This window comes from Patella vulgata, chromosome 6 (assembly GCF_932274485.2).
Source record: "Patella vulgata chromosome 6, xgPatVulg1.2, whole genome shotgun sequence".
Lineage (NCBI taxonomy): Eukaryota > Metazoa > Mollusca > Gastropoda > Patellidae > Patella > Patella vulgata.
In genome coordinates this window covers 61,953,552-61,979,048 of record NC_065884.2, presented here as the reverse complement: position 1 = coordinate 61,979,048, position 25,497 = coordinate 61,953,552, and the positions used below count along the sequence as shown (strand labels likewise).

At 38.2% G+C, this 25,497-nt stretch overlaps 1 protein-coding gene across 3 annotated transcripts; it reads right to left on the bottom strand.

The window, feature by feature from the left end:
* Positions 1 to 5,729: 5,729 nt before the first annotated feature.
* Positions 5,730 to 23,561, bottom strand: LOC126825634 (scavenger receptor class F member 2). Of its 3 annotated transcripts, none has more exons than XM_050555361.2 (10): positions 23,356 to 23,561; positions 21,401 to 21,516; positions 20,504 to 20,650; positions 19,317 to 19,454; positions 16,673 to 16,798; positions 14,979 to 15,092; positions 14,373 to 14,399; positions 13,355 to 13,433; positions 12,206 to 12,352; positions 5,730 to 11,536 (listed from the first exon to the last, which is right to left on the bottom strand). In XM_050555361.2, exons 2-10 carry the CDS (start codon positions 21,504 to 21,506, stop codon positions 11,152 to 11,154), a joined length of 1,269 nt encoding a protein of 422 aa, XP_050411318.1. In that variant the 5' UTR covers positions 21,507 to 21,516; positions 23,356 to 23,561; the 3' UTR covers positions 5,730 to 11,151. The 3 variants fall into 3 exon arrangements, with proteins under 3 accessions (XP_050411318.1, XP_055957868.1, XP_050411319.1); XM_056101893.1 differs by having other exon boundaries at positions 21,401 to 21,508; XM_050555362.2 differs by lacking the exon at positions 21,401 to 21,516.
* Positions 23,562 to 25,497: the final 1,936 nt, after the last annotated feature.

The following is a 25,497-nucleotide window of genomic DNA, read 5'->3' as shown; positions in this document are numbered from 1 at the left end:
AATGAACCAATATTAAATTCTAATTCATATTTTTAATTTGTAATATCAGGGAAAATATTAAGTTAGCGATTTAGCCTCTTTAAGCATACAACAGGCCCGAGACTGTACAACGCACTTGATTTGATATGAAGAGTCCAGGGGAAAACGATCTAATTCACATTTTTGTCTTTTCGCATAAAAGGCAAAACAGACTTTTGGACGAGAATGCTTGACGTGAACAGAACAACGAGTGCGTTTAATTACAACTTCAAAATGATGTTTAATACGGATCATAATTACCAGTACAACAACCGACTTCCACTTTTCAGTCAAATTAAGGTAAAATAAAGGGTACGATGGACGTATTTGTCTGGGAGGCCATTTCAGAAGGGCCTTGGTTAGATGTGACTCCGATCGTTTTTATCTGAAATTGATTGTTCCACAGAAAACCTATACAATTTGCTACCAGATGGCGCCATTAACTGGGGTTCGTTGAAAAAGTGATTTAGATCGTTCTTCCCCAGGGCTCTTCATATGTATTGTTTATTTCTCTTACAATGTCTGTGTTGTTTGTCTTGTGTGCAGGTTTCTCATATCGGGTTTGTTTGGTGCTGCCACTTTTCTACTTACTATTAAAGCATTGGTATAAAAGCGTTTTTTAATCTACAAACTACAATATTGTGTCATATCGGTCCTTAATGGCCCAATTTCGTTCAGTATTTACAAAGACATGATGAATTGAAAATTCGTTGACATTATTTTTTCGAATCTTGTACAGAATACCAAAAGGGACATTGTCAAAATAAGCCATCGCCGCATTTAATCTTCGCTGAAAATATTTTGATGGACCCCTTTTTTGAATCCGATTAATCCAAGCCGGGAGTGTATCTACGGTTAATAATTTGATTTCGTTTTCATAATCAATTTAAATACATTTTAGCGTGGATTATAGCGTGAAAAATTGGATATTGTTTAATACTTACTGAAAAATGCAAATGACGATCGGCGGATTTAATATACAAGACATGTGTATGTTAGGAATAGCATTTGTGGTGGATTTTTTTTTTTTTTTGTTTTTTTGTTTTTGGTAATTTTATTTTAAATTTCATTTTTAAATATCGACCCACAAGATGTTTTCGTTTTTCGTTTGGGTGGGAGAGAGGGGGGGGGGGCGGCGTCCACGCGATACAAAATAGGTTATTTCGGTACTATCATATGATTCAAGTTTATTTCAATATTTCGCGTGCACGTAGAGTACTTTAGCAGTTGGAGGAACCGGAGAAAACCCACGAGGTTAGACCCTAATCCTTGTCACATATAAGCGGGTAGTCGAAACCATACCACTTGACTCAATGACAGACGCTGTGATCTCACGCACACGCGTGAAACCACTCAGCCACCTTTAAACCTAACCACGTAACCTACTCTATAAGACGTCTGTTGTTCGCTGTTTTTGTTCTTTCGTTAAATGATTAATCACCTTTTAAATAGGTGGTTAATTCACACGAAGTAAATATAGAGTTAGTTTATCCTGGGTACATGATAACTCCAAGACAATTTGTAAGTTTCTTAAAGCAAACTAACTTCGCGTTGTCTTTTAATTTTAGTGTCAAGATTAGAGTAGATTTATCCGCTGTGTTAGTGTGATCTCTACGGGAGAATATTGGGGGTCATTTATCTATATTATCAATAATATAGGTGTAATCCCACCTCCCTGTCACATTGATTTATACTTGCAATAGGTAATATATTAAGTTTGATTTATTCGGATATAACTTAAAAACTGGCACCTCGGGTATCATTAACAGGAGGACAGGTGCATTCGTTTCATGTAGACCTCTCCCACACCACAATCTCTCCAACAAATATACAAGGCAAATCTCTCTTTATGAAAATCGTGACAAATGAACCGGGGTGAAATTCTAACAAATACCCAAGGCGAATATGCTTATGAAAACCGTGACCCAGGGTCGAATTCTAGCAAGAACTACGCAAGGCTAATATCTATATTCGTAACGGTTAACCCTGGGTTTAAAAATTCTAGCAAGAACTACGCGAGGCAGATCTCTATTCGTGATGGTTGACTCATGGTTAAGTTGTAATAAGAAATACTAATTAATAAATGAATGGAATTGGTTTAACGTCCTACTTTTCTGCCCCGACCGGGATTATGAAGCTGGGTTATGAAAGAAAATTGCAAGGCATATTTTTGTTCGTGATAATTGCCCCGAAGGCGAATCACTATTCTGTGAAAAGTCACATCTTTATGTTTTAATTCCAATAGTGACGGGACAAGCTCCACCGGATTAGATTTTTACGAATTTCAATTCTATTCTATTCTATTCTATTCTATTCTATTCTATCGTAATTTGTAATTCAGAATTATTAAAGTTATTTGAGGGATGCAGCTGTAACAGTCTGATTAGTTGATTGAAAATTCAGGTCGGCATAGGGTGGGATTGCGGATGCAAAACCTTTGGGCCATTAAAGTTGCTTAACTCATAGGCTAGAACAGCAGAAAAAAAACGCATTCGCACTGGTTAATGGCCTCCAAACCCCTCAACGCTCCGTGGGCTAAACGATTGACTGTTTGTTTAGGTTATATTGGAACGCATTGAAGTGAACGGGTTAGAATAGCAGGAAAACGCGTAGGCCTATGAGTGCGTCTATAATTTTCAAAATTTTCTTCTTTGCGCCTAAGGCGCTCACAGGCCACCGACTTCGCAGGCCGAACCTCCGTGACTTGAAACGAGAATTCGCTTGCAAGATGAACCCAATAAGGCTATGAGTGCGTCTATAATTTTCAAAATTTTCTTCTTTGCGCCCACGACACTCACAGGCCACCGACATCGCAAGCCGAGACTCTGTGACTTAAAACGAGAATTCGCTTCCAGGATGACATCAATAAGGCTATATTAGGCGCGGGGTAGCAGAAAAACGCTTTGCGGCAATCTTATTTCCTAAAAGTATCGGGAGAGGCCCCTACACTGCCTTCGGCGCTCGCTGACTACAGGCGCCGCCATCTGTAAACGTGATTTTTTTTTTGAGGGGAACTAAAGCCCCTAGGCCAGCTGCCCCTTTTTCTGCTTTTAGACCGCACTGTTAGTTTCATGACCATTTTATGCTTTGAGTAGTTCAAGTCGTATGATATGTATCGTGCATTGTCTGCGATATTACTTCAGTGAAAACTGAAATGAAATGGGGTTTAACTTCCTATTTCTCATCACGAATCGGGACAACGAAGACGCGCATTATGTTATGTAGTGCGCTATGAGCTAAATTCTACATGGGATCTTGTTGGCCGCAACCGAACGAATAGACGCTGTGCCTTATGAGGCTCCCAATCCTGCACTTCTGACAAGGGTCACTTGATTGGAAGCCGGCATAAAAAAACGCTATTTAATACATTGTATCCTGTTTCATGTCGAGGCGTAGAGCCGTAGTGACTCGGTGAGTATTTGATCCCACTGTTGGCTGTGGTGCGGTTCCGCCTTGTCAGTGGTGTAGGACTGAGGGCCTGACAAGGGACAAGTTATAGTCGTTCGGGTGTGACGACATACCGAGGTTCCGTTTTCACATTGGTGTGCACGTAAAACAACCCACGACAGTTGGAATTCGATATAGGCGTAAGGGTTGGCCGTCGCGCCGCTGTCCGGACAAAATTACCCTCATAAATGTAACATACTGCATGGCGTATGTCCGTCTTCGTTTGTTCAGTCGGTGCAGAAAAGTAGGACGTTAAACCCCATTTCATTTCATTGCATTGCCAATCTCTCAGTCATGATTTTCCGGCGTGGTTCCCCCTTGTTAGGGATGCAGGACGGAGGGCCTGAAAAGGACAGCTGTCTAGTCCTTCGGATGAGACGAAAAACCGAGGTCCCGTGTATATATTGGAATGCACGTAAAAGATCCCTTGGCAATTTGAATTCGATATAAGAGTAGGCGATAGTGCCGCTGCCCGGGCAAAATTTACCTCATGGCACACTGTATGGCGTATTCCCGTGTTCATTAGACCAGTATAGGAGCAGAACAGTAGGACGTTAAACCCCATTTCATTTCATTTCATTTCATTTCTCTCCGCCCTGCACCACTGACAAGGGGCACTTCATTGGGAGCGGACGTTAAAAAAAGCCATTGAACAAATTGTATCCTGTTGTCTGTTGAGGTGTTGGGCTGATAATCCACGGCTTTCTAACACCTGTCAAACTTTACCACAGATAAATAAATATCTTTATATTATACGTACAATATGTATCAACAATCATATTGCCAGGTAAAAAAACCTAACATAATCTTCAAATACCACATTCACGCTGTTGTCAGGAACCTATATTTGAAATATGAGCTCATCTTTTGACAGTCGATGGATGAAATAGATTAACGGGATTAGCGCAGCTGTAAAATACAGTAAGATAATAATCCGTTCTTAGATAATCTCTGGTTCAATTTTATTAAAATGAAAAAAAAAAGAAATTATATTTATTTTTTGCGAAGTATCGTCTAATAAATACGGCAACTATATATTGTGCACCAGGAATAAAACGTTCACTCTTCCTAGGGTATGAAATGAAATGAAATGGGGTTTATCTTCCTATCTATCTGCTACGACTGTACTGGGCTAATAAAAACGGGCGTAAACTATACAGTGTACTATGACGGAAATTTTCCCGGGAAGTGGCATTACGGTCTACTTTTTATCTAATTTCAACTGTCAAGGGATCTTTTACGTGCACGCCAATATGTACACGTGACCTTGGTTGTTCGGCTTGTCCTGTATCACTGACAAGATGAAACAACACCGGGATCGAATAAAGAACCTTCAGGTTAGCGAGTCAACGTTTTACTCACTGAGCCACAGCGCAAGTATGAGAAACGACTTCGCACTTATTGGTGATGTCCGCATAGCTCATCAGTCTTATTAAAACTAGATTTTATTTTCGTGTTGTTGACCACTTGTTTATCACTTGTCAGGGAAGGGGTCTTTGAGATTGACAAGAAAAGGTGTGTCCAGTCTTTCACGTTGAGGAGTCACTGACGATAAAGGAAACATGGGAAGTCCGCTCTTAGCATTGTACACGTGATCATAGACACAATAAAAGTGTATCTTAGTCCCGGGGTGGTTCTCCCTTGTCATTGACGCAGGACGGAGGGCCTGACAAGGACATCTGTCTAGTCATTCGGATGAGCCGAAAAACGGAGGTCCCGTGTACACATTGGCGTGCACGTAAAAGATCCCTTGACAGTTGGAATTCGACATAAGAGTAGGCTTTAACCCCCCCCCCCCTTCTTTCTGTGCCAATTTACACTAGCATGCATATATACGCATATATATCCAAAAATATTAGCACAACCGTAAAGCTGCTTTACTTTGTTTAACGGTAAACGATGAAAAGATAAAAGATATTCCGCTACAAACACTGTTTTAATAACATTTTAACACTTTTCAAATACTTTTCGCTCGTCTTAGAGCTATTCATAAATAATGTCATTGTCGATATAATATAGTTAAAATAAATGTGTTATTATTCAATTAAAATAAATATTTTTTTATTGAATTAAAATAAATATTTTTTTATTGAATTAAAATAAATATTTTTTTATTGAATTAAAATAAATATTTTTTTATTCAATTAAAATAAATATATTTTTATTGAATTAAAATAAATATTTTTTTATTGAATTAAAATAAATATTTTATCATTCAATTAAAAAACAATTTATTCAATTAAAAAAACAATTTATTCAATTAAAAACAATTTATTCAATTAGAAAACAATTTATAAAATTTATACAATTTATAAAATTTATACAATTCATAAAATTTATACAATTTATACAATTTATAAAATTTATACAATTTATACAATTTATACAAAATTTCACGCCATTAATATATAAAATAATATTATATGCCATTTATACAAAAAAACAAACTCTCGGTTATAAACCTGCGGTCCGAATTCATGTATCTACCGTAGTAACTATAGTATAAATATACAGAATTCAATATTACATCAAATAAATAAAATATATGGTCATAATAGAACACCATCTTTGTCATAGTAAATAGGAAGATTTTACGGGCGAATTCTGATATCTTCAAAGTGAATTTCGGTGAATTCAGGTGATGGTATATGAATTCCGGTGATTGTAAATGAATTCCGGTGAGTTCCGGTGATTAGTCTACCCGTAAGACTCTACGAGTATGACGTTAAACCCCATTTCATTTTCCAATAAGAGAACATGTATGTCGAAATTTATTAAAGAACAATGTTGGTATCCACTCAATTTATAATGGATGTGACAAATATAATTTTTTACATAGAAGTGGTTTGGGGATTCCGGAAGTGACGCAAAAAATGAAAATTGGTTATTGTGTACTGAAATAGAAGGCGCTATAACAGCTGCACGGGTCGATAAGCCAATATATAGATATATAACCAATTATATCTAGTGGATACCACACAGTCCTTTAAAACGATGGGGAAAACATAGATTTTTTTTGCACATTGTGGTAACTAAAATTGCACTATATCATATTATGTCACAGACTTTGAATGGAAGTGGACGTTAAACCCCATTTCATTTCAATGGAAGTCAATAGGGATCTTCTCATTCGGAACGCCTTTTATGCATTCAATTCGGACCAATGAGCATCCTCGTATTTTCAAAACAAAAATCATCATGTAGGCCTAATCAAAAATGTCTCTGAAACAAACGTAGACAAATGGTTTAAAAACTCTTTAGATATATAATATTATAGCAAAAATGAATTATTTATTCACTTATTAAAGCTGCTTGTCTTTTTTTTTTGTTTTTGTTTTTTTTTTTTTGTTGAGGAATTTGAATGGTTCAGTTCTGTTCGGCATTTACAACAATATGATTATTTGGAAATTTTGGATCATCGGTACCAACTGCAGGTGATATTTAACAAGCCAGCGCCGCATATAAGTGTTGAGTAAAATCTTTTGATAGGCCTCTTTTTAATCCGTTTGGTTTTGCTTTCTTGATTGAATAGTTAATTTTAGTATAATCCGTAAAATGCAAATGGCTATCAACGCTTTTAAATCAAACAGGCTTGAAACATTATCGAAATATAACGTAGTTTAACGTGTCTGGGTGGAAACAGTAACAGTAACTCACGTGGTTTTACTTAACAGAAAACGGTAACGGACTATAGACTAATATGGTTTTACATAAAAGAAATTGGCAAAAGTCTAAAGATTACTGTGGTTTTTCTTTAAGAACTCGGTAAACGTCTATAGAATTCTGCGGTTTTAGTTAAAGAAAACGGTAACAGTCTAAAGATTACTGTGATTTTACTTAAAGAACCCGGTAAAAGTCTATAGACTCTCGTGGCTTAATTAAAGAAAACGGTAACAGCCTAAAGATTACTGTGGTTTTACTTAAAGAATCCGGTAAAAGTCTATAGACTCTCGTGGCTTAATTAAAGAAAACGGTAACAGCCTAAAGAGTTCCGCGGTTTTACCCCAAGAAAACGGTAACAGTCTAAAGACTCCCATACTTTTATTTAAGAGAAAACGGTAACAGTCTAAAGACTCGTGTTTTTTTATGACAGAAGTAGAACAGTGATAAAGCGAAGTAACAAGAATTGAATCATTTAATTGTGAGATTGCCCTGTCACAAATTTTATCAATATTTTATTAATGAGAAACGAATTGAAGTCGGTATTATCTAAATCAACAAAAGAATGTCAACTACGATCCACCCCGTATGATTAATTCGTTTCGTTTTGTTTAACCTAAGATCCTAAATCTATAATCTACCGATGTTTAAATCTAACCAACTTTGATTTATTTATTAGGGGTTCAGAGTTTAACATGCTCCTAACATGAAATGAAATGGGGTTTAACGTCCTATGGTTCTGCTCCGACTGGGCTAATAAAGACGGACATACGCCACACAGGGTGCTATGAGGGAAAATTGGAACGGACAGCGGCGCTACGACCTACTTTTATTCCATGTGCACGCCAATTTGTAACGGGAGTACGCAACCTCAGGTTTTCGTCACATCCGAACAACTTTATGTTGTCCCTTGCCTGGCCCTTGCCAGGCCCCTTGCCAGGCCCTTCGTCCTGCAAAACTGACAAGGGGAAATAGCGATGAGCTTCCTCGGTCAACATACTGATCGAACGCCGGATCTCCAGATCAGCGAACCAACGTCTGACTCAATGAGCCACCGTGCCCCCATCTGTTATCAAATAATATATATATATAATATAGTTCTTACCCTGGACGAACAAGGTGAATTACGGGTTATTTTCAAAATTATATTATTCATTTCAATGTGGGGGGGGGGGGGGGCGAGCAGTCCATGGCCTAGGTTCTCAAACCCCGGTGAGGGATAAGAAGAATCTCGTTGTTTCAAGTTCGGTTCTCATTTGTAAAGGGTAGTAGCGTCTGCTAGTCGTTAGGACGTTAGGATGGGACGGAAAACCTTCGGTGTACGCACTGTGGTGCACGCTTTTAATTGGATTTCCACGAAGAGAGGGTGGAAATGCCGCTGTCGGTGGTCAGATTTAAATACTAAAGCTAACTGCAGATTTCGTCAAAGTCGCGAGATGTAAAAAGGTTTAGGACACGTGATTGTTGACGAGATTGTGGGGTAAAGTTAGGGCTAGGACTAGGTGTAAGCATAGGGTGAGGGTTAGGGTTAGCGCTAGCCCTGTTTACAACCCGTGACCTTTGACCAAATATGCAGCTGGTCTTAAAATTATCCTAATGAAATCGGCTAATCACATCAATTTACAATGGCAAAAAACTAATGATCCAGTAAGCATAATGAGGATTGAGCAGCGTAAATATCAACTAAGTATGTTCCGGTGGGCCGCCTTAGCCGCACTGATCAGCAGTTAATATTCGCTAGGCGACTAATATCACTGAAAGGGGTGACATCGGTGTAGGTCAATGAGCTCACAATATTAACCTTTTCCTTCTGCAATTTAATTCTAGAACATGCATAGGTATAACAAGAAGGCCTTCACAATGTCACTGTGAAACAGATTGACCATTAGCCCGCAGTCAAGGCCCGATTTACTTATATATGCTGTTAAACAATTCATATATCTCGCCAACCGCAAAAGACACTACAATACGCCCATTGATACAACTTGGAAAGCAAAGACATCATTATTAGTATATGTTGTTATTCAACGATGAAACTTTTAATAAAAATGAAACTTTTTTTAAATAGACCATGCAAACATGAACAATTATGTACAATGTTTCTCAATCTGATTAAAATACAGATCTATATTTCGTTTCGTTTTTTTATACTTCCGATGGCCTACACTACATGAAGATCTGACCGGTTGTTGCGATAGGTCGCGTCAGGGGTCATACGAGAGGCGTTTGACTCTATGACGTCAGACATTTGATTAACCAATCCGCATTGATGTTACTAGTGGATTACCCAAATTTCCGTGCAAAACACGCCTAAAGATCGCCGTAACAGATCGTTTCGTTGGTTAATACCTAACCTATTCAAACACGTCAATGATAATAAAGTTTCTAGATCCTAGTATAGTAAAGACAAGTAAAACGAAATTTTCAACTATAAAAACGAAATAGGATCTGTGTTTTAATCAGATTGAATGTTTCTAAGCTATTCACAAATTAAAAAAAGACATGTCAGTGCCCAATAAGTAAAAACCTAATGAAAACTTTCCCAAAACAGTAGACGCGGAGCTCTAATATGTACGTAACATTATGTACAATTTTTCAAAACGACCCACGTTTAAGTTCAGCCTACCTCACACCCCGCCGCACGGGTAGTTGGGTTTGGTAGCTCGTCAAGGTTGCTGAGATGTAAATAAGGTTAGGGCACGTGTAAGTGTTGGCGAAATTGTAGGTTAGGCTTACCTTAAGCATTAGGGCTAGGTCCAGGGTTAGGAATAGTGTTGGGATTAGCACTAGCCCTGTTTACATCTCGTGACCTTTGATCAAACATTATCAAATAGAGCTAACGGATCTAACCATACTGGAACCCAGAAGAAGAGTAATCGTGACAGGGGGAATAACTCTACCAAAACCTGGCAGAAAATGTTCTTGGATTTTAAACCAAAAAATCAACAAAAATAGTCATGAAAAGGGTGAGAAAATAGAAACAGGGCGAATTGCTATATTTAGACTTACTACAAATCGTGAAATTGAACTGTGGTCTGCCTCCGTAATACAGGATCCATTCAGCTTTTAACTTAATGCATCTTGCTCAAAGAAATGTTATCCAAGTTAATGAACGTTACTAAGTCAAATCTTTAAAGTACACAATTCGAAAATAAAATTAAATTTTAAATTCCGACCCGCATTTTAAAATGCCATTTCTTAAATTTTAACTGACTTTTCAGAAATTGAAATGTCTTGATTTAAATCAACTGTACACATGAAATGCAATGGGGCTACTTTTCTGTACCAACCTAGTCTCGATCATCTAGAACCTCCTAGTCTTCAACGTACGGTCTAGGACGGTTGTCAATATTTGACGAAAAGTTTCATTGCCCATGCGTAACCAGGATTTTGGATTTTTATGTTGTTGGCAATCTTTGGCCTAGTCAAGTAAGAGTTGTGCCCTTCCCGTAATAAATCTCATAATTCTTGCACTAGTGTAAACAAATATGAATCGTGAGTCGTGAGGTACTCAAGCGGATTTTCTGAAATAGCATTCTTAAATGAATTTAATGGGCATCAACATCTTGTATTGGGACTAGTTACATCCCTTAGACTTTGTTTGTGATAATGTAAAAGACCGGATAATCTAGCCAATGACCTATTATTCTCAAATGTTGACAACGCATCTAGACTAATATTCGTAGAATATTTTTCTGGATGATAGAGACTAGCACCAACTGGGATATTTCAGAAAGGCATTTCGTCATGCAGTGTGCTATGAGGGGTTTTTTTTCCTGGCAGCGGCGCTTCCGCCTATGCTTTATCGAATTCCATCGCGCGGGACAAGGGACACGAGATGTCGGTAATGTAATATCACACGAACGACTAGGCTCTAAATTGGTCAGGCTCTACATTCTGCGCCACTGATCAGAGAGGCTTTCGCGGTCAACACTCGGATCGAACCCCAGTCCCGCGCACTGATGGTAACAGATAATACAATAATTAGATACACCGTGTCAATCACATGGCTCAAAATTTACTGGTTTATCTAACATCTTTACGATAGTTTTCGTAGATTGGAGTCGATGGAGTTTCTTCCAAATCGGTTATGTTAACGTAAAGTTCTTCTCCCTGACCCGGAAGTGGTTGGGTAATGACGTTCATATAGTTCTCACCATCATCGTTAGCATTGACGTTGGATGGTTTAGCGGAAACGACACCCTGCGAAAAATTGAAGCCTACATAACGTTCGGACTTGATGTAACCTTCATCTTCGCTAGTTGTACTTGCATTGGTCTTCTTGACGGCTACATTACTTATGGATCTGATGTAACCATCTTCGTCGCTGGTTGTAAATGACTTGTTCTTCTTGGATAGAGTATCGCTTTGATGTGAAGAAAATGTTATCCTTATGTCAGACTCTCCAGATCTGTAAAGAAATAAATAATTGCAGATGGAACTAACAGTGATTTTGACGTCCTGTATAAGGGCGAGGGCAGAGTGCAGGACTGCAAAAGCAAAATGCGGGATATGGAGAGGAGACTGCAAGATAATAAAATGTATGATTAAGAGAGGAAAGTGCAGAGTTAAAAGAATATAATGCAGGATTAGGAGAGGAGAACGTGGGATTGGGAGGTGGGACTGCGGGATTGTGCGAGGAGAATGCTGCAGGATTGGGAGATGATACTGCGGGATTGTGCGAGGAGAATGCTGCAGGATTGGGAGATGATACTGCGGGATTATGCGAGGAGAATGCTGCAGGATTGGGAGATGGGACTGCAGAGTTGTGAGAGGAGAAATCAAGGTTGTGAGGCGAGAATTCAAGGTGATTGCATGGTTGTGAGAGTCAAATGAGGAATTGCGAGAGATCAATTCAAGGTTGGGAGAGGATAATGCAGGGTTGTCAGAGGAGAATTCAAGGCTGAGAGAGCAGAATGCATATTTGTGAAAGAAGAAAGCAGGATTGGGACAAGAGACTGCAGGGTTGTCAGAGTAAAATGTAGGGTTCAGAGTGAATTGGGGGTTAATAGAATAGATTTCGGGGTGGGGGAGAGAAATTCAGGGTTTGCGGAAGGCGTATATATATATATATACTTACTGTGGGGGAGATGGGTCAGGTACATTATCTGTTGTATCGTCAGCTGCGCTGTTGACAACACATCCCTGGGTACGGCCATGGAATGTATTTAACTTACAATGTACATAACCCAGTTTTTCTTCTGCCAACGAGTGCTTCCTTGCAGTTCTGTAAAAAAGCAAAGAAATGACACCCATTAATGTTTAGAAATCCATGGCGTATCTCGTCCAAATGAAATTGAATATATGTACTAGAATAAGCTTATTCATAGCAAAGAGAGTCTGCCAAGTACAGTAAACCAGAGAGAGAGAGAGAGAGAGAGAGAGAGAAGAGAGAGAGAGAGAGAGAGAGAGAGAGAGAGAAATGGGGTTTAACGTCCACTCGACACAAACTAGGTCATTTCGGGACTAACATATGGATTAATTTTATTTCAATAATTCGCTTGCGCGTATGGGTCTTTAGCAGTTGACTCAATGACAGGCCGTATGATACAGCGCGCGCGTGCTACCATTCGGCCATCCAACCCCCCCTACAGTAAACCAGAATTAGAATTAAATCTTCTAGAAGAGTAATGTTATTATATACACAATACTCAAAGTGTAATTGACCTTTATGTCCTTATTTCACGTGGAGTAAATAAACATTTAATAATTGCTATAGTAATATGATCCCGAGGAATAAATTTAAGGGGTCTGTCAGTACGTCCGTCATAACATCATTCCGCCCCGTTTTTGTTTATGGGTTGGAGGGGGTGTGTGGATGGCCGAATGGTTAGCACGTGCGCTCTGTATGATAAGGTCTATCATTGAGTCAACTGGCGTGGTTTCGATTCCCCGGTTCTACGTGACAAGGAGTAGGGTCGCCTGTCCAACCTCGTGGGTTTTCTACGGGTCCTCCGGTTTCCTCCTACTGCTAAAGAACCCTCCGCGCAAGCGAATTATTGAAATAAAATTGAACTATATGTTAATTCCTAAATGACCTAGTTTGTGGCGAGTGCACGTTAAACCACATCTCTCTCTCTCTCTCTCTCTCTCTCTCTCCCTTTGGTTTAGAGTGCATATATTTTTATGAAACTTTGTAAACACACCGATCTTATAAAGTAGCTGTGCCTTTTGCTAGATTTAATATACTTTTGTTGATAACAGAGTTATGTAACTTTATCCTATTTACCTGTTTGTACGAGCCACACAGAGGACTGCTATTATAATTACTATTACCGCTATGACAACACTAACTATCGGTATCCCATCTAAACATAACAAAATATATGATTACAATATATCGAATTATATCGAAATATACAATTACAATATGCTGAAATATATAATTACAAAGACATCGAAATATATAATTATAATATGTCGAAATATGTAATTACAATATGTCAAAATATATAATTATGTCGAAATATGTAGAAACACTATTTCAAAATATATAATAATACTGTAACGAAATACATAATTACAATATATATAACAATCTTATAACATGAACTTTGCTAACTCGGCAACAATTAAACATGCATTGTGCAAGAGCTAAATCTGCCTATTGCGGGTCTTTCTTTAAGCCTGAAATGTTATCTAATGTTAGACATTAATTTACTGATCCAGGCCATAATCAACTCTCGGTGCCACCGTTAGCCTGTGATATTTAGTAGATTTGAATACATGTTGTGGTGGATAATTTAACGTCAAAATTTATACTCGAGACTTTGTTAATTACGTTAGAAATGATGATCGAAAATTGAATCGTTAATATCTTGGTTTAGATTGAAGCAATTTGGCTGATACTTTCAGCATATCGGTATTCTGTTTTCATTAACTATTTTTAAATATTATAGTAAGAGCCGTCAGTTCTTTATCTAAAGAATTCTTGAAATTCCGACATGCATAGTCTGCATCAGTGTTTATTCTAAATGCAGAAACTCTCACGACCCCAGAGAATCTTCAGAACGGCTTAGGTGACTCAAACAATCACCCCTACTATTTGAAACAGAAATATCTCGTGTAAAACAAAGGCGTACTCAAATTGTCCGCACCAAGAAAACCCAAATTTCGTGATTCGTAATAATGACGTTAGATAACGTAATGATGTTAGATGGGCCGACAGACAGATAGACTATCCGACATGAGTAACGACAATCAACATCGATACAACATACATTCATTGTAAAAACTGTTAAACTTACAGATAATCCATTCAGAACAATATGTGTCTGAAATAAAAAAAAAAAAATAAATCAATCAAGAAGTCAATAAATCAACCATACATTCATATAGTAAGAGTTTTACCATATATGAAATCTATGATTTTCAAATTTCTTTTTTGAAAGTTAAAACAATTCTTTCAAAAATAACAATTCGTGGCCTTCATTTTAAATAAAAGAAACAAAACTACAATGACAGAAATTCTCTGGGGTCCCCATTCGCTCTGATACGTTTTAAGAACGAGTTTTAATAAATGCCAAATTGTACCATTAAAAATGACAAATACGGCTCCTATTGTTTCTTCACTCGACCCAAACTATACCATTTCGGGACTAACATATGGTTCAAGTTAAAGGGTAGGGTTCTTTAGCTGTGGGTGAAAGCCGAAAAACTCGGATAAAACCTACGAGTTTGTACCGTCGACCCTCCTTCTTACCACGTACAAACGGGGGATCGAACCATCCACGCCGCTTGATTCAATGACAGAAGACCTTCTGAACTAACGCACAAGCGTTAAACCACTCGGCCACCTACGTCCTCCCCACCAATCCTCTATAAGCGGAATATATAAACCAAAAATAACTAACCTGTGTTTATTTGTTGAGAATACGGGCACGATCCATTCAGACGATCACAGACACCACTTGGACAATTTTCACAGGAACTCAAGCAATCCATACCATATGTACCCACGGGGCATTCTGTCAGAACAATGAAAGGAATTATACATTTTGAAGGGACTATCCCGATTTGAACAGAGTCTCAAAAATAAAAGTCTGAGTTCGTATGAAATTTAAGCGGAATGGTGTATTTACCTTGTCTCAAAATTTTAGCTCAAAATATTGAGTTGTTTGGACGTGAACGTCAAAATTCCTTATCCGGACACGTAACCCTTTTAAGATTTTGGGTCAATTTTTTCGTTGGGTGACCTGATAATCGACTCCCGTTACTTTAGAGGTCTCTACGATGAATGACCCATGTGCTGTACTTGATAACGAAAGGTAAATTTCACCTACACATTATTTTTATAAAATAAAAGTCTGGTTTTATCCAGACACCGCATAATACACCGGTATTGGGACACCGGTCTCCATTTCCAGATAAAGACTGACGGGTTTAAGTTGTTTGAAAACGTATCACATATGTTGAGTTAGTTGCTCGGCACTAAGGTAGGGAATTTTAAGGGATTTTAACACAAAATTAAGCAGTTTAATTCTCCAAAATATTATCGGGATTGGCCCTTTAAAGAAGCAAAATCGCTATTCTTTGGTACCTAGAAATGGACATAAATGGGTCGCAACGCATATAATAATGTAATATGAATGTATATAAACTGATTTACATTCAATCGTTTCTGTTTTTACTGTAATTTCTAATCAGGTATCTTCGGCGAAATACGCGAAGATTCTGAATTGAATGGCAGTCTTTGACGTTTGGTTATTCTAGTCTACACCGGTAGTATCCCTCTACATGCGATATGTTTAGCTTCGTTCATCGAGTCGCTTCATTCAAATTTTAATATTTTCATTCTGTCTTAAATATTTGATATCACCAGTCCAACTTTTCACGGTAAGATAACAACATCAATGTTAATTAAAATTAAGTCGTGTTTGCAATGTCGAAGATTGTGGATGACATTGTGTTAAAGACTTGGCTCCTTTAAACTGACCATTTCACTAGAGTTATTTTGATTTTTTTTTCAATTTTAAAGTACCCTATTTATTTACTCATATTAGTAGTTCAGAATAAAAGTATTTGACATTCAGCATTAAAAATTTAACAATAAAAAATTTCCTTTCAATTTACTTCTTATCATGATACTTGACTCTGAATATTTCTATAAAAAGCGATTAAGGCTAGAGAAGGCCCGCAGAATGTGGGTGAGTTAGTTGTATTTTACGTCCGCTTCCACCGAGGTGATATCGCAGACAATACCAATTATATGTATACATGGTGCAGTATTTTACAATGTGATTAGTGAAAAAGGGATTAAAGAATTATTAGATATTTATATATATACAGAAGACCCTGTGTGATATGTAGTATGACGTACCGTGTCAGTAAGTGTCTGTGTGTATTTCACTGACTAACGTACCGTGTCATTAAGTCTCTATGTCTATTTGACTGAGTAACGTACCGTGTCATTGTATCGTGTCATTAAGTGTCTATGTGTATAACGTACAGAGATATATTCTAAAGTTTATATGTGTATATGGGTGCCCCGTGTATATGACCGCGATATTAAGTACAGTGTCTATGTATATATGGATGAGTTACGTACCGTGACATAAAGTACCATTATAGCCTATCTTACAACCACATTTTCCGGTTTGAAAATCACATGTATTATTACATCCATCACTACATCTATTGATACAACCATCGCCATAGCTACCAACAGGACACTCTACAAACAACAACAATACAATCATCATGATTGGACATAAAATAATACAACACAGTTCTATAGATAACAATCACGATATCATATACACACAAGGGGATTGGATGTATCATAAAGTTGTATCATAAAGTCTGCCATTCAGTCAACTGGAGTGGTTTTGATTCCCCGGTTGTACCGGACAAGGAATAGGGTCACCTTTCCAACCTCGTGGTTTTTCTCCGGTTTCCTCCCACTGCTAAAGACCCCCTACGCGGAAACGAATTATTGAAATAAAATTGAACCATATGTTAATCCCAAAATTACCTAGTTTGTGTCGTGAGGACGCTACACCCTCTCTCTCTCTCTCTCTCTCTCTCTCTCTCTTGTTGAAAAGGCGGATCCAGGAATTTTTGCAGGAGGGAGTTTGCTATTTTCCCGAGACAATACCTTGGAAATGTTTGAAAAAATACATGGCCTTTATCGTCATTTTGGCGTTTATCTGGGTAACCAGATGTCACCTTTAAAAACACAGAAACTGGGATTTTACATAAAACACTAAATACACACAACTACTACGCTATGTTTTAGTTTTACTGATATGCAATAAAATCAGTTCAGCGCGATTTTGACAGGAAACTTTAAGGAAGTAAACTAGAAAAATAAAAACCGACCGCGATTGTATCAAACACCAAAATATCAAGAAAAGTCATCACATAAACTATTCGTTTATTTTTTTTTTCAATACGCCGGGGCACAGATAACTTCATGGGAGCCTAAAATAGAGCTTTGCACAGTTATGACTCCAAATATAATGGGAAGAATAAGCGGCGTGGATATTTTTTGGGTGAACCATTGTATAATTCCATCGATATCTAACTCGAAAGTATTGTTACCGTTCATTAGGACTCCGGTTTCCTCCCACTGCTAAAGACCCCTACGCGCAAGCGAATTATTGAAACAAAATCAAACCATATGTTAGTCCCGAAATGACATAGGTTGTGTCGAGTCGACGTTAAACCCCATTTCTCTCTCATTAGGACTAAGCATGTCAGACGACCATCCGTCATAATAGAACCATCTGATGATAAAGGATAAAGCACATGACCGTGACACTCTTCTCATAAAAAGTATAGTTTTACCATTACTTTTATGTAGCTGAGCAGGGGAGGGGAAGGGGGGTCTGTCCCTTGAATGCTATAGTCCTAAAAATGATCCTGCATAATAAGTTAATCAGTACAGAATTACGGACTCTCCCTGATCTCATGATGCAGAATATGGTGCGTTTATTTCTAGTAATTCTCTCTGTCTCTCCCACCCCATTTTATGTGTCATTTTACGTTATTTTTTTTGTTTAGAATTGAAGATGGGTGTTTGAATTTTCATTTGCGGGTTGAATTTCGTAAGTAGTCGCATGGTAATTATACTGACACGAATTTGGGAAATCACACACAAAACTGACATCAGAGCCAAAAGATTCTTCAATACTTTCATCAGATGATTGTGACATGTTTGGGGTCACAAAGAATTAAATCACTGGAAATATTCACAAGGTTACAGGCCAGGGAATGAAATGTATATAACATTGAAGTCATTGTGGAGAGATAATTGTTAGTCCTTACACATGAACCAAGAGTTACCCTCCCCCCCCCCACTGGTCGAAAAGAGGGTTTAAGATCACCAGAATGTTAGATACTGATTGTGTATGCCTATATATTTCATGGAATTGACATTGGAGTCACTTGCAAAAGAGTTACTAGACTGTCCTTACGCCCGAACTAAGAGTTATTTCCCCTATAACAATGGCCCGGCATCTAAACACTAAACTACATAGGGGATTTATACCAAACTGGCAGGATAGTGGAGTGAGGGGGAGTCACGATCAGACGGACTCGGCATCTAAACACTATTCCACCAAAAACAGACACCAAACCTACAGAATGGGATAGTGGAGTAAGGGGAGGTCACGATAAGACGGGCCTGGCACCTAAACACAAACCCCACAAAGATGACATCTACCAAACTAGCAAGATAGTGGAGTAAGGGGGAGTTACGGTCAGACGAACTTGGCACCTAAACACTATTCCGCAAATAAAACTGATACCAAACCCAAAGAGTGGGACAGTGGACGAAGGGGAGGCCACGATAAGACGGGACTGGCACCTAAACACTAACCCCAAACGATGACATCTACCAATCCAGAAGCAGACGAGATCATCTACCAAACGATATGTTTTGTATTAAATAAAGGGAAGAACTTCCCACTAAACCAAATCCATGGCCTAAGGCCAAATGGAAAGATTGCAAAATCATATTCTAAAAAACAGGAATCAGCTTCGGCTCTCCTATGTCTTGTCTGCGATATCACTTATGTGGAAGCAGACGTAAAACACCAAGAACGAACGAACGAACGACCACCCTAATGTTAAAACAAGTTGAAAGCCCTAACAAATTTAACATTCAAGTCAACTAGAAGAGAATTACTGAGCAGATACATATAGGGCGTGTTTGTCCTTTGATGAAAAAAACTAAAAAGTGTACTTACCCACATTACATAATTTCCCCAAATATCCTGAAATACATCCATTATTACAAATGCCCGTTACCCTATTACATTGACCATTCTTACACCCGGTTAGACAAATTCCTCCACAATCACCACCGAATGTTCCTTCTTCACACTCTAAAACAATACAAATTCGTATGTAATCCATTTAAGACATATAGAAGTAGATTTCACAAATTAAAAACACTTATATGGATATACTACTTCTGAATTTATTAACAGGCTACGTTTTGATACACATTCAAATATCGTTATAAAGCAAATACTACTTCTGAATTTATTAACATGCTACGTTTCGATACACATATAGATATCTTTATCAAGCAAATACTACTTCTGAATTTAACATGCTACGCTTCGATACACACACACATATCGTTATCAAGCAACGTAGCATGTTAATCAATTCAGAAGTAGTATATCCATATAAGCGCTTTTAAATTCATATGTAATTAATGTGGATCTCAACCGGTGTTCAATACCCTGAATAATCTAAGACATTCTCTTGTACTTAAAGATGCATTAACGGTATGTAAGATTTAGACAAAGAGCTGGCGGTTCTTGCTTTAATAGTTCAAAAATATATAATTTAAAATTAATATATTGACAGTTTCATAGTGAAGTTATCACTGTTTGAAGCTTTGGCTTATATTGTTTATTATCGTAGCAACGTCACGTGTTAATCGATACTCAACCTCGCGTCTCCATTTTTAAATGGCGATTGTATTCAACCAGTTTACTTCCACGTAATTCGATGATCTGGAGAGTTAATTATAGGCTTGCCATGTGAATAAATGATTAAAAAATAATGTATATAACATTTGAAGCCAAATTAAAACAAAAACAGTTATGGGCAGAATTAGTCCACCCCACCCCACCCCACCCTACCCCGTCAACCACTAGATCCGGTACTGTCTAGTTGTATCATAAATGTTAACTGGATCTAAGAGTAAAGCTGACTGCGTATGTCTCACGGGAACAAACATTAAATGCCATACATACGTCTCTAATTCAATATGAAAATGGCTGTCGCGTTTTATTGTGTTCTATCGCAAAAATGCAACTCAAGGATTAAATGTAAATGAAATGATTTAGGCCCGTTTTTTTTTCAGTATATGCGTTTGAGGAAAACTGGTTTTAGAGTTCGTGACCTTTAAAGAACTTACCTGATTTACATAATGGTGGTTGGTATCCTGCAGCACACCCAGATTGGCAATGTCCGTTCTCTGATTTGCATATACTATTACCCAAACAATTACCACAGTCCATACACCCCTTCTTATCACTGGTATAATACCGACCGTCTCCACATGCTAAAATAAATATAAACAATTACTTTGATGAGAGAGAGAGAGAGAGAGAGAGAGAGAGAGAGAGAGACGTATATATGCTTCAATGTTATTTGAATACCCCGCATGGGCGAATATGTCTTTAGCATTTGGGAGAAACCAGAGGAGGACACAGAGAACCCCTACGAGTTTGGGCGGGTATGGAAGACAAAGCGGCTCTTTATTCTTAGTTCTTAATTCTTAGTTCTAAATCATAGTCCTTAATTCTTATACTAAAATTGGCATTTGTATCTTAAAACCAATATTTGTTTTTCAAATCAGATAACGCCACATACGACAATAAATGAAGAAATAAGAATTAAGAGCTATGAATTAAGAACTAAGAATAAAGAGCTGTTTGGTCTTCAATAGGTAGACGACAGACCCGCGGACAAAACACTCCACACACGGACATATTAAACAATAAACAATACCACACACGGACATACAAAAATAACACTGTCAAATCATATTTCACTATGTATATATAACATGTGATTGTCTGCGATATCACCTCGGTGGAAGCGGACGTTAAATAAAGCTATTTCACACACACATCAAGCGTAGGAACCTGGAGGTCGGATGAACAGGATAATAACATAGCAAGACACTGGTGTGCTATTGGTAAATTGTGCCTCGACTTTATTCCAATTGCCAAGGGTTCTTTTTGTCTGTTGTAGCTAGTGGAGATTTTAATGGAGATAGTCCCATGTCGAAGAAATAAATAAATCTTACTTTCGTTTTTGCTCGTGACTTGTTTACATAATATAACCATTAAGAAGGAGGAAGTGATAAATCTATTTATAAATCCACTTATACCGTACTTCCGGTATGTCGCCATCCCTGCAAACCTAACATAGAACAGTAAACGACACAATTATATAAAATTAAAATATTATCCCAAATCTCTAAACCTCTTTCTTGTTTACAGAGTTATGTTGGTAAACCCTTTTTAGCAGTCTTCCTAGTTCATCTATCCAAACATACATTCCTGGGTCCGCGTTAATTGGGTTGTGGGCAACTCGCCCCTCGACACGAATCTCCCGGGTGCTTGTCATTCCTAAGAGACTGTGCTATGTGGGAAATTTGCGGCACAACCGACTACTCTTATTTCGAATTCAAAGGATCATTTACGTGTACGCCAATGTGTACCTGGGACCTCGGTTTTTCGTCAAATAGGAACGACTATACGTTGTCCATCGCCAGGTCCTCGGCCCTGTGCCATTGACAAGGGGGTGGGGGGGCGCCGGAAAATCACGATGAACTTTCTCGGTCAACGCAGGCATCAAACATGGAACCTCTGGGTTAGCTACCCATCGTCATACACACTGAGTCGCCGTGGCTCCAGGACCTGGGAAGATATACTATTCAAAAAAAGTAGGGGATATTTGATTTTTAAGTGTTATTAAAGTCACCTAATGAAACTGACGAAGAAACAAATGACAAAATGAAATGAAGTTCACATTCATCGATTTATTCCAAATGATCGTTAGACTAAGTAAGGCCACTCACTCTCTCACCAGTGTCTGTTTGAAGACGAGCGCTGATCTGATTTGCTGTGATGACACGATTTCTCAAGGCCAAGGTACGGATAAATCGATCCTGGGCTTGAGTTGTCGCCCTTGGTCGACCTGAGCGTGGTCTGTCCTGTACAGATTGTGTATCACGGTATCTGGACCATAGCCTGCTTATGACAGACTGAGAAACATTCATCGTCCGCGCCACAACCGCCTGTGTTGTGCCGATCTGTAGCATGCCAAGGGCACGTAACCTTTCATTTTGGGTAAGCCGACGCATATCAAAATTTGTTTTCTGGTCACTAAAACAATTAAACTGATGTTTCCACCCTGGAATTCAATGCCACAATGACTGTAACATTCAAAGTCAGAGTCGTGCAAATCTTGGGTTGGACCCCCCATGATGATCCCAAGCATCACCTGCATTCCATGCGGTAGCTATTGGTGCGTTTGGGCGTCACATGTAACTGGAAATGTTTCTTCTGTTAGGTTCTATAGTGACTTTTTTCGTAGTCATTTGCATATTTTAGTATTATGCCCCCAAAATCAAATATCCCCTACTTTTTTTGAATAGTATATATTGGCGGCTATCTTACCCTATTAAAAGGTATCTTATGTCTTGGTATAATAGATGTTATCACATCCGTGTATAAACCTAAAGTGTTTTTAAAGATACCTTTATCTTTAGGTAAGGAGTTGACTGTTCTCGCTATAATACTTAAAAAACAAATAACTTAAATAGAATATGCTGTCTAGTCGTGCGGATGGTACGAAATACCGAGGTCCCGTGTACAAATTGGCTTGCATGTAAAAGATCCCTTTTATATCGAATTCCAACTGTTAAGGGATCTTTTACGTGCACGCCAATGTGTACACGGACCTCCAGGCTTGCGAGCCAGCGTCTTACCCACTTAGCCACCGTGACCCCCCTCATTTCATAGTAAATCTACACGTTATTTATGAACATGTGTACGACGTATGGGTATTCGTTTTTGGACTTAATCTGGGGGACTAAAACTATCGAAATACATCAGACTAAATAAAGAATTTATTAGCCATTCCTATTATTCAAATTCCACTCGGTCATTATTCTAAACCTTTTGATAATACCCCATTGAAACAAGATAGATTTAGATATATATATATACAAGCAAGATATAGTAAAATACTTACAAAATAATGTCGAAATGTCAGTGAATAATTCTAATGAAGGATCTAAAGCGTTCCAAGTACTTGATCTTCGTCCAAGTAACACGAAATCTTATAGAATGCACAAGGATATGTGAAATTAGCCCGGAAACGATGACTAAGTAATGATACACTTTGCTCACGTATGAATGTAGTTCATTGGTTGTTTAATTAAACCAAATAAAATGATTTCGGAGAATTGTTAATTATATATAATATAAAATTGATTAACGTCCTAGTATAACGCCACACGAATTGGACAATTCCCATTGATGATACAAGAACAGGAAAAACTAGGCGGGGAATATGAGCGGGGAAACTTGCACGATTTTTATTGGCGCTTGCTAGTACATAGGCTGTGATTGACAGGGAGTAAGTGAAAGATATGTTATAGATATGCATATTCTGCACATAATATCAAAATTTTATGAAATGAAATGGGGTTTAACGCCTTACTGTTTTGATCCTAAACTTGGCTTATGAAGCCGGGCATACGCCATACAGTGTGCTATGAGGGAAATTTTGCCCGGGAAGCGGCGCTACGGCCTACTTTTATATCGAATTCCAACTGCCAAGGGATCTCTTACGTGCACGCCAATTTGTACACGGGACCTCGGTTTTTCGTCCCATCCGAACGACTAGACAGCTGTCCTTGTCAGGCCCTCCGTCCTGCATCACTGACAAGGGGAAACCACGCCGGAATATCTGGATGAACTTTCTCGACCAATGCAGATATCGAAAAAATTTTATAAAACATTGACAACATTATGGATAACTGAAATTGACAAAAATACAATATTGTCGGTGATTAGCCAGATTACTTTTGCTAAAATCGCAATTGTCCATGATTTTGTTGATTTTTTATGATGTGTAGAATGTATATATCTATAACATAGCTTTCCTTGTTGGTCACGTTTTGTCATACTTTGGTCGCTACTGACCAAAACAAAACGCTATTGTCGTAGGTTCGCTCACCTGGAGGTCCCGTGTTGACCGAGGTAGTTCATCGGAATTGTCCGGCGTGATTCCCCCTTGTTAGTGGTACACGACGAAGGGCCTGGCAATGAAAGCGCATAGCCGAGGTCCCGTGTACACCAAGGCGTACCGTAATAGAACCCTTGACAGTTGGAATAAAAAAATTCCCTCATAGCACTCTGTATGGCGTAAGCTCGTCTTCCCAGTCGGCGCAGAACATTTATCTTGTTGGTGTTTATTATGATTTAGTATGAGTCCTGAGTCGTTTTCTCCCGTACAGGTCAGACAACGTATCAAATGCTTCTACATGATGCTCCCTTCCGTCAGCGGTCATGCCGGTTGTACAGAAATTGGGCGTAGTCTGTCAAATAAAATGAGTGCTCATTGACCTAGACGAGAACAATTATAACTGTAAGAAGAGTACACGGAAGTGTGAACGAGTATTCCATCTATAAAATTACGATATCGATATCATGGTTTATTTCAGCGTCGAATGGTTCCGGATGGCGTGAATAGCTGAGGTAACGTGTTCACATTGGCATATATGTAAAAGAACCCTTAAAGGGACAATAACACCCTTGCTGGCTTGACAGCTCCAGAAAATAAATAATAGCCTTATTCTAAGTATTAGATGTTTAAGTGTCCTACCTGTTGTGTAAATTATCCATTACATCCTATTTTACTTGTCCAGAGGGTTCGAAAATATATTTAAATCCAAGTCACATTTGAAAAGGTTTACGTTAGTCTTTTCAAATCCTTTAGTTGAATTTTTCAAATTTTTTTGAATTAGGTGTGATAAGATGAAATTTGTATCCCCAATTAATTGGAATATTGTAAAATCTACAATTTGTTGACCAGAATAAAGATTGGGACATATTATTCAGTTACAACAAGAGTGTTATTGAGCCTTTAAACATGTTTGATTCTATGAAAAGCCTACGGACACGCCGCTGTTTAGGCAAAGTTCCCTAAGCACAGCGTATTCCCGAATTCATTATCCTGGTAGGGTGCTCCCGTGTGGCCAAAATTTTCCCTAATGAAAGTTGAATTCGACACAGCGAATATGCAAGCTTCAGTGACTTGTCTCGAAGTGATTTCGGACTAGACATACGGTGCGATAACACTCGGCATGTGAAATTCTCTACACATCTA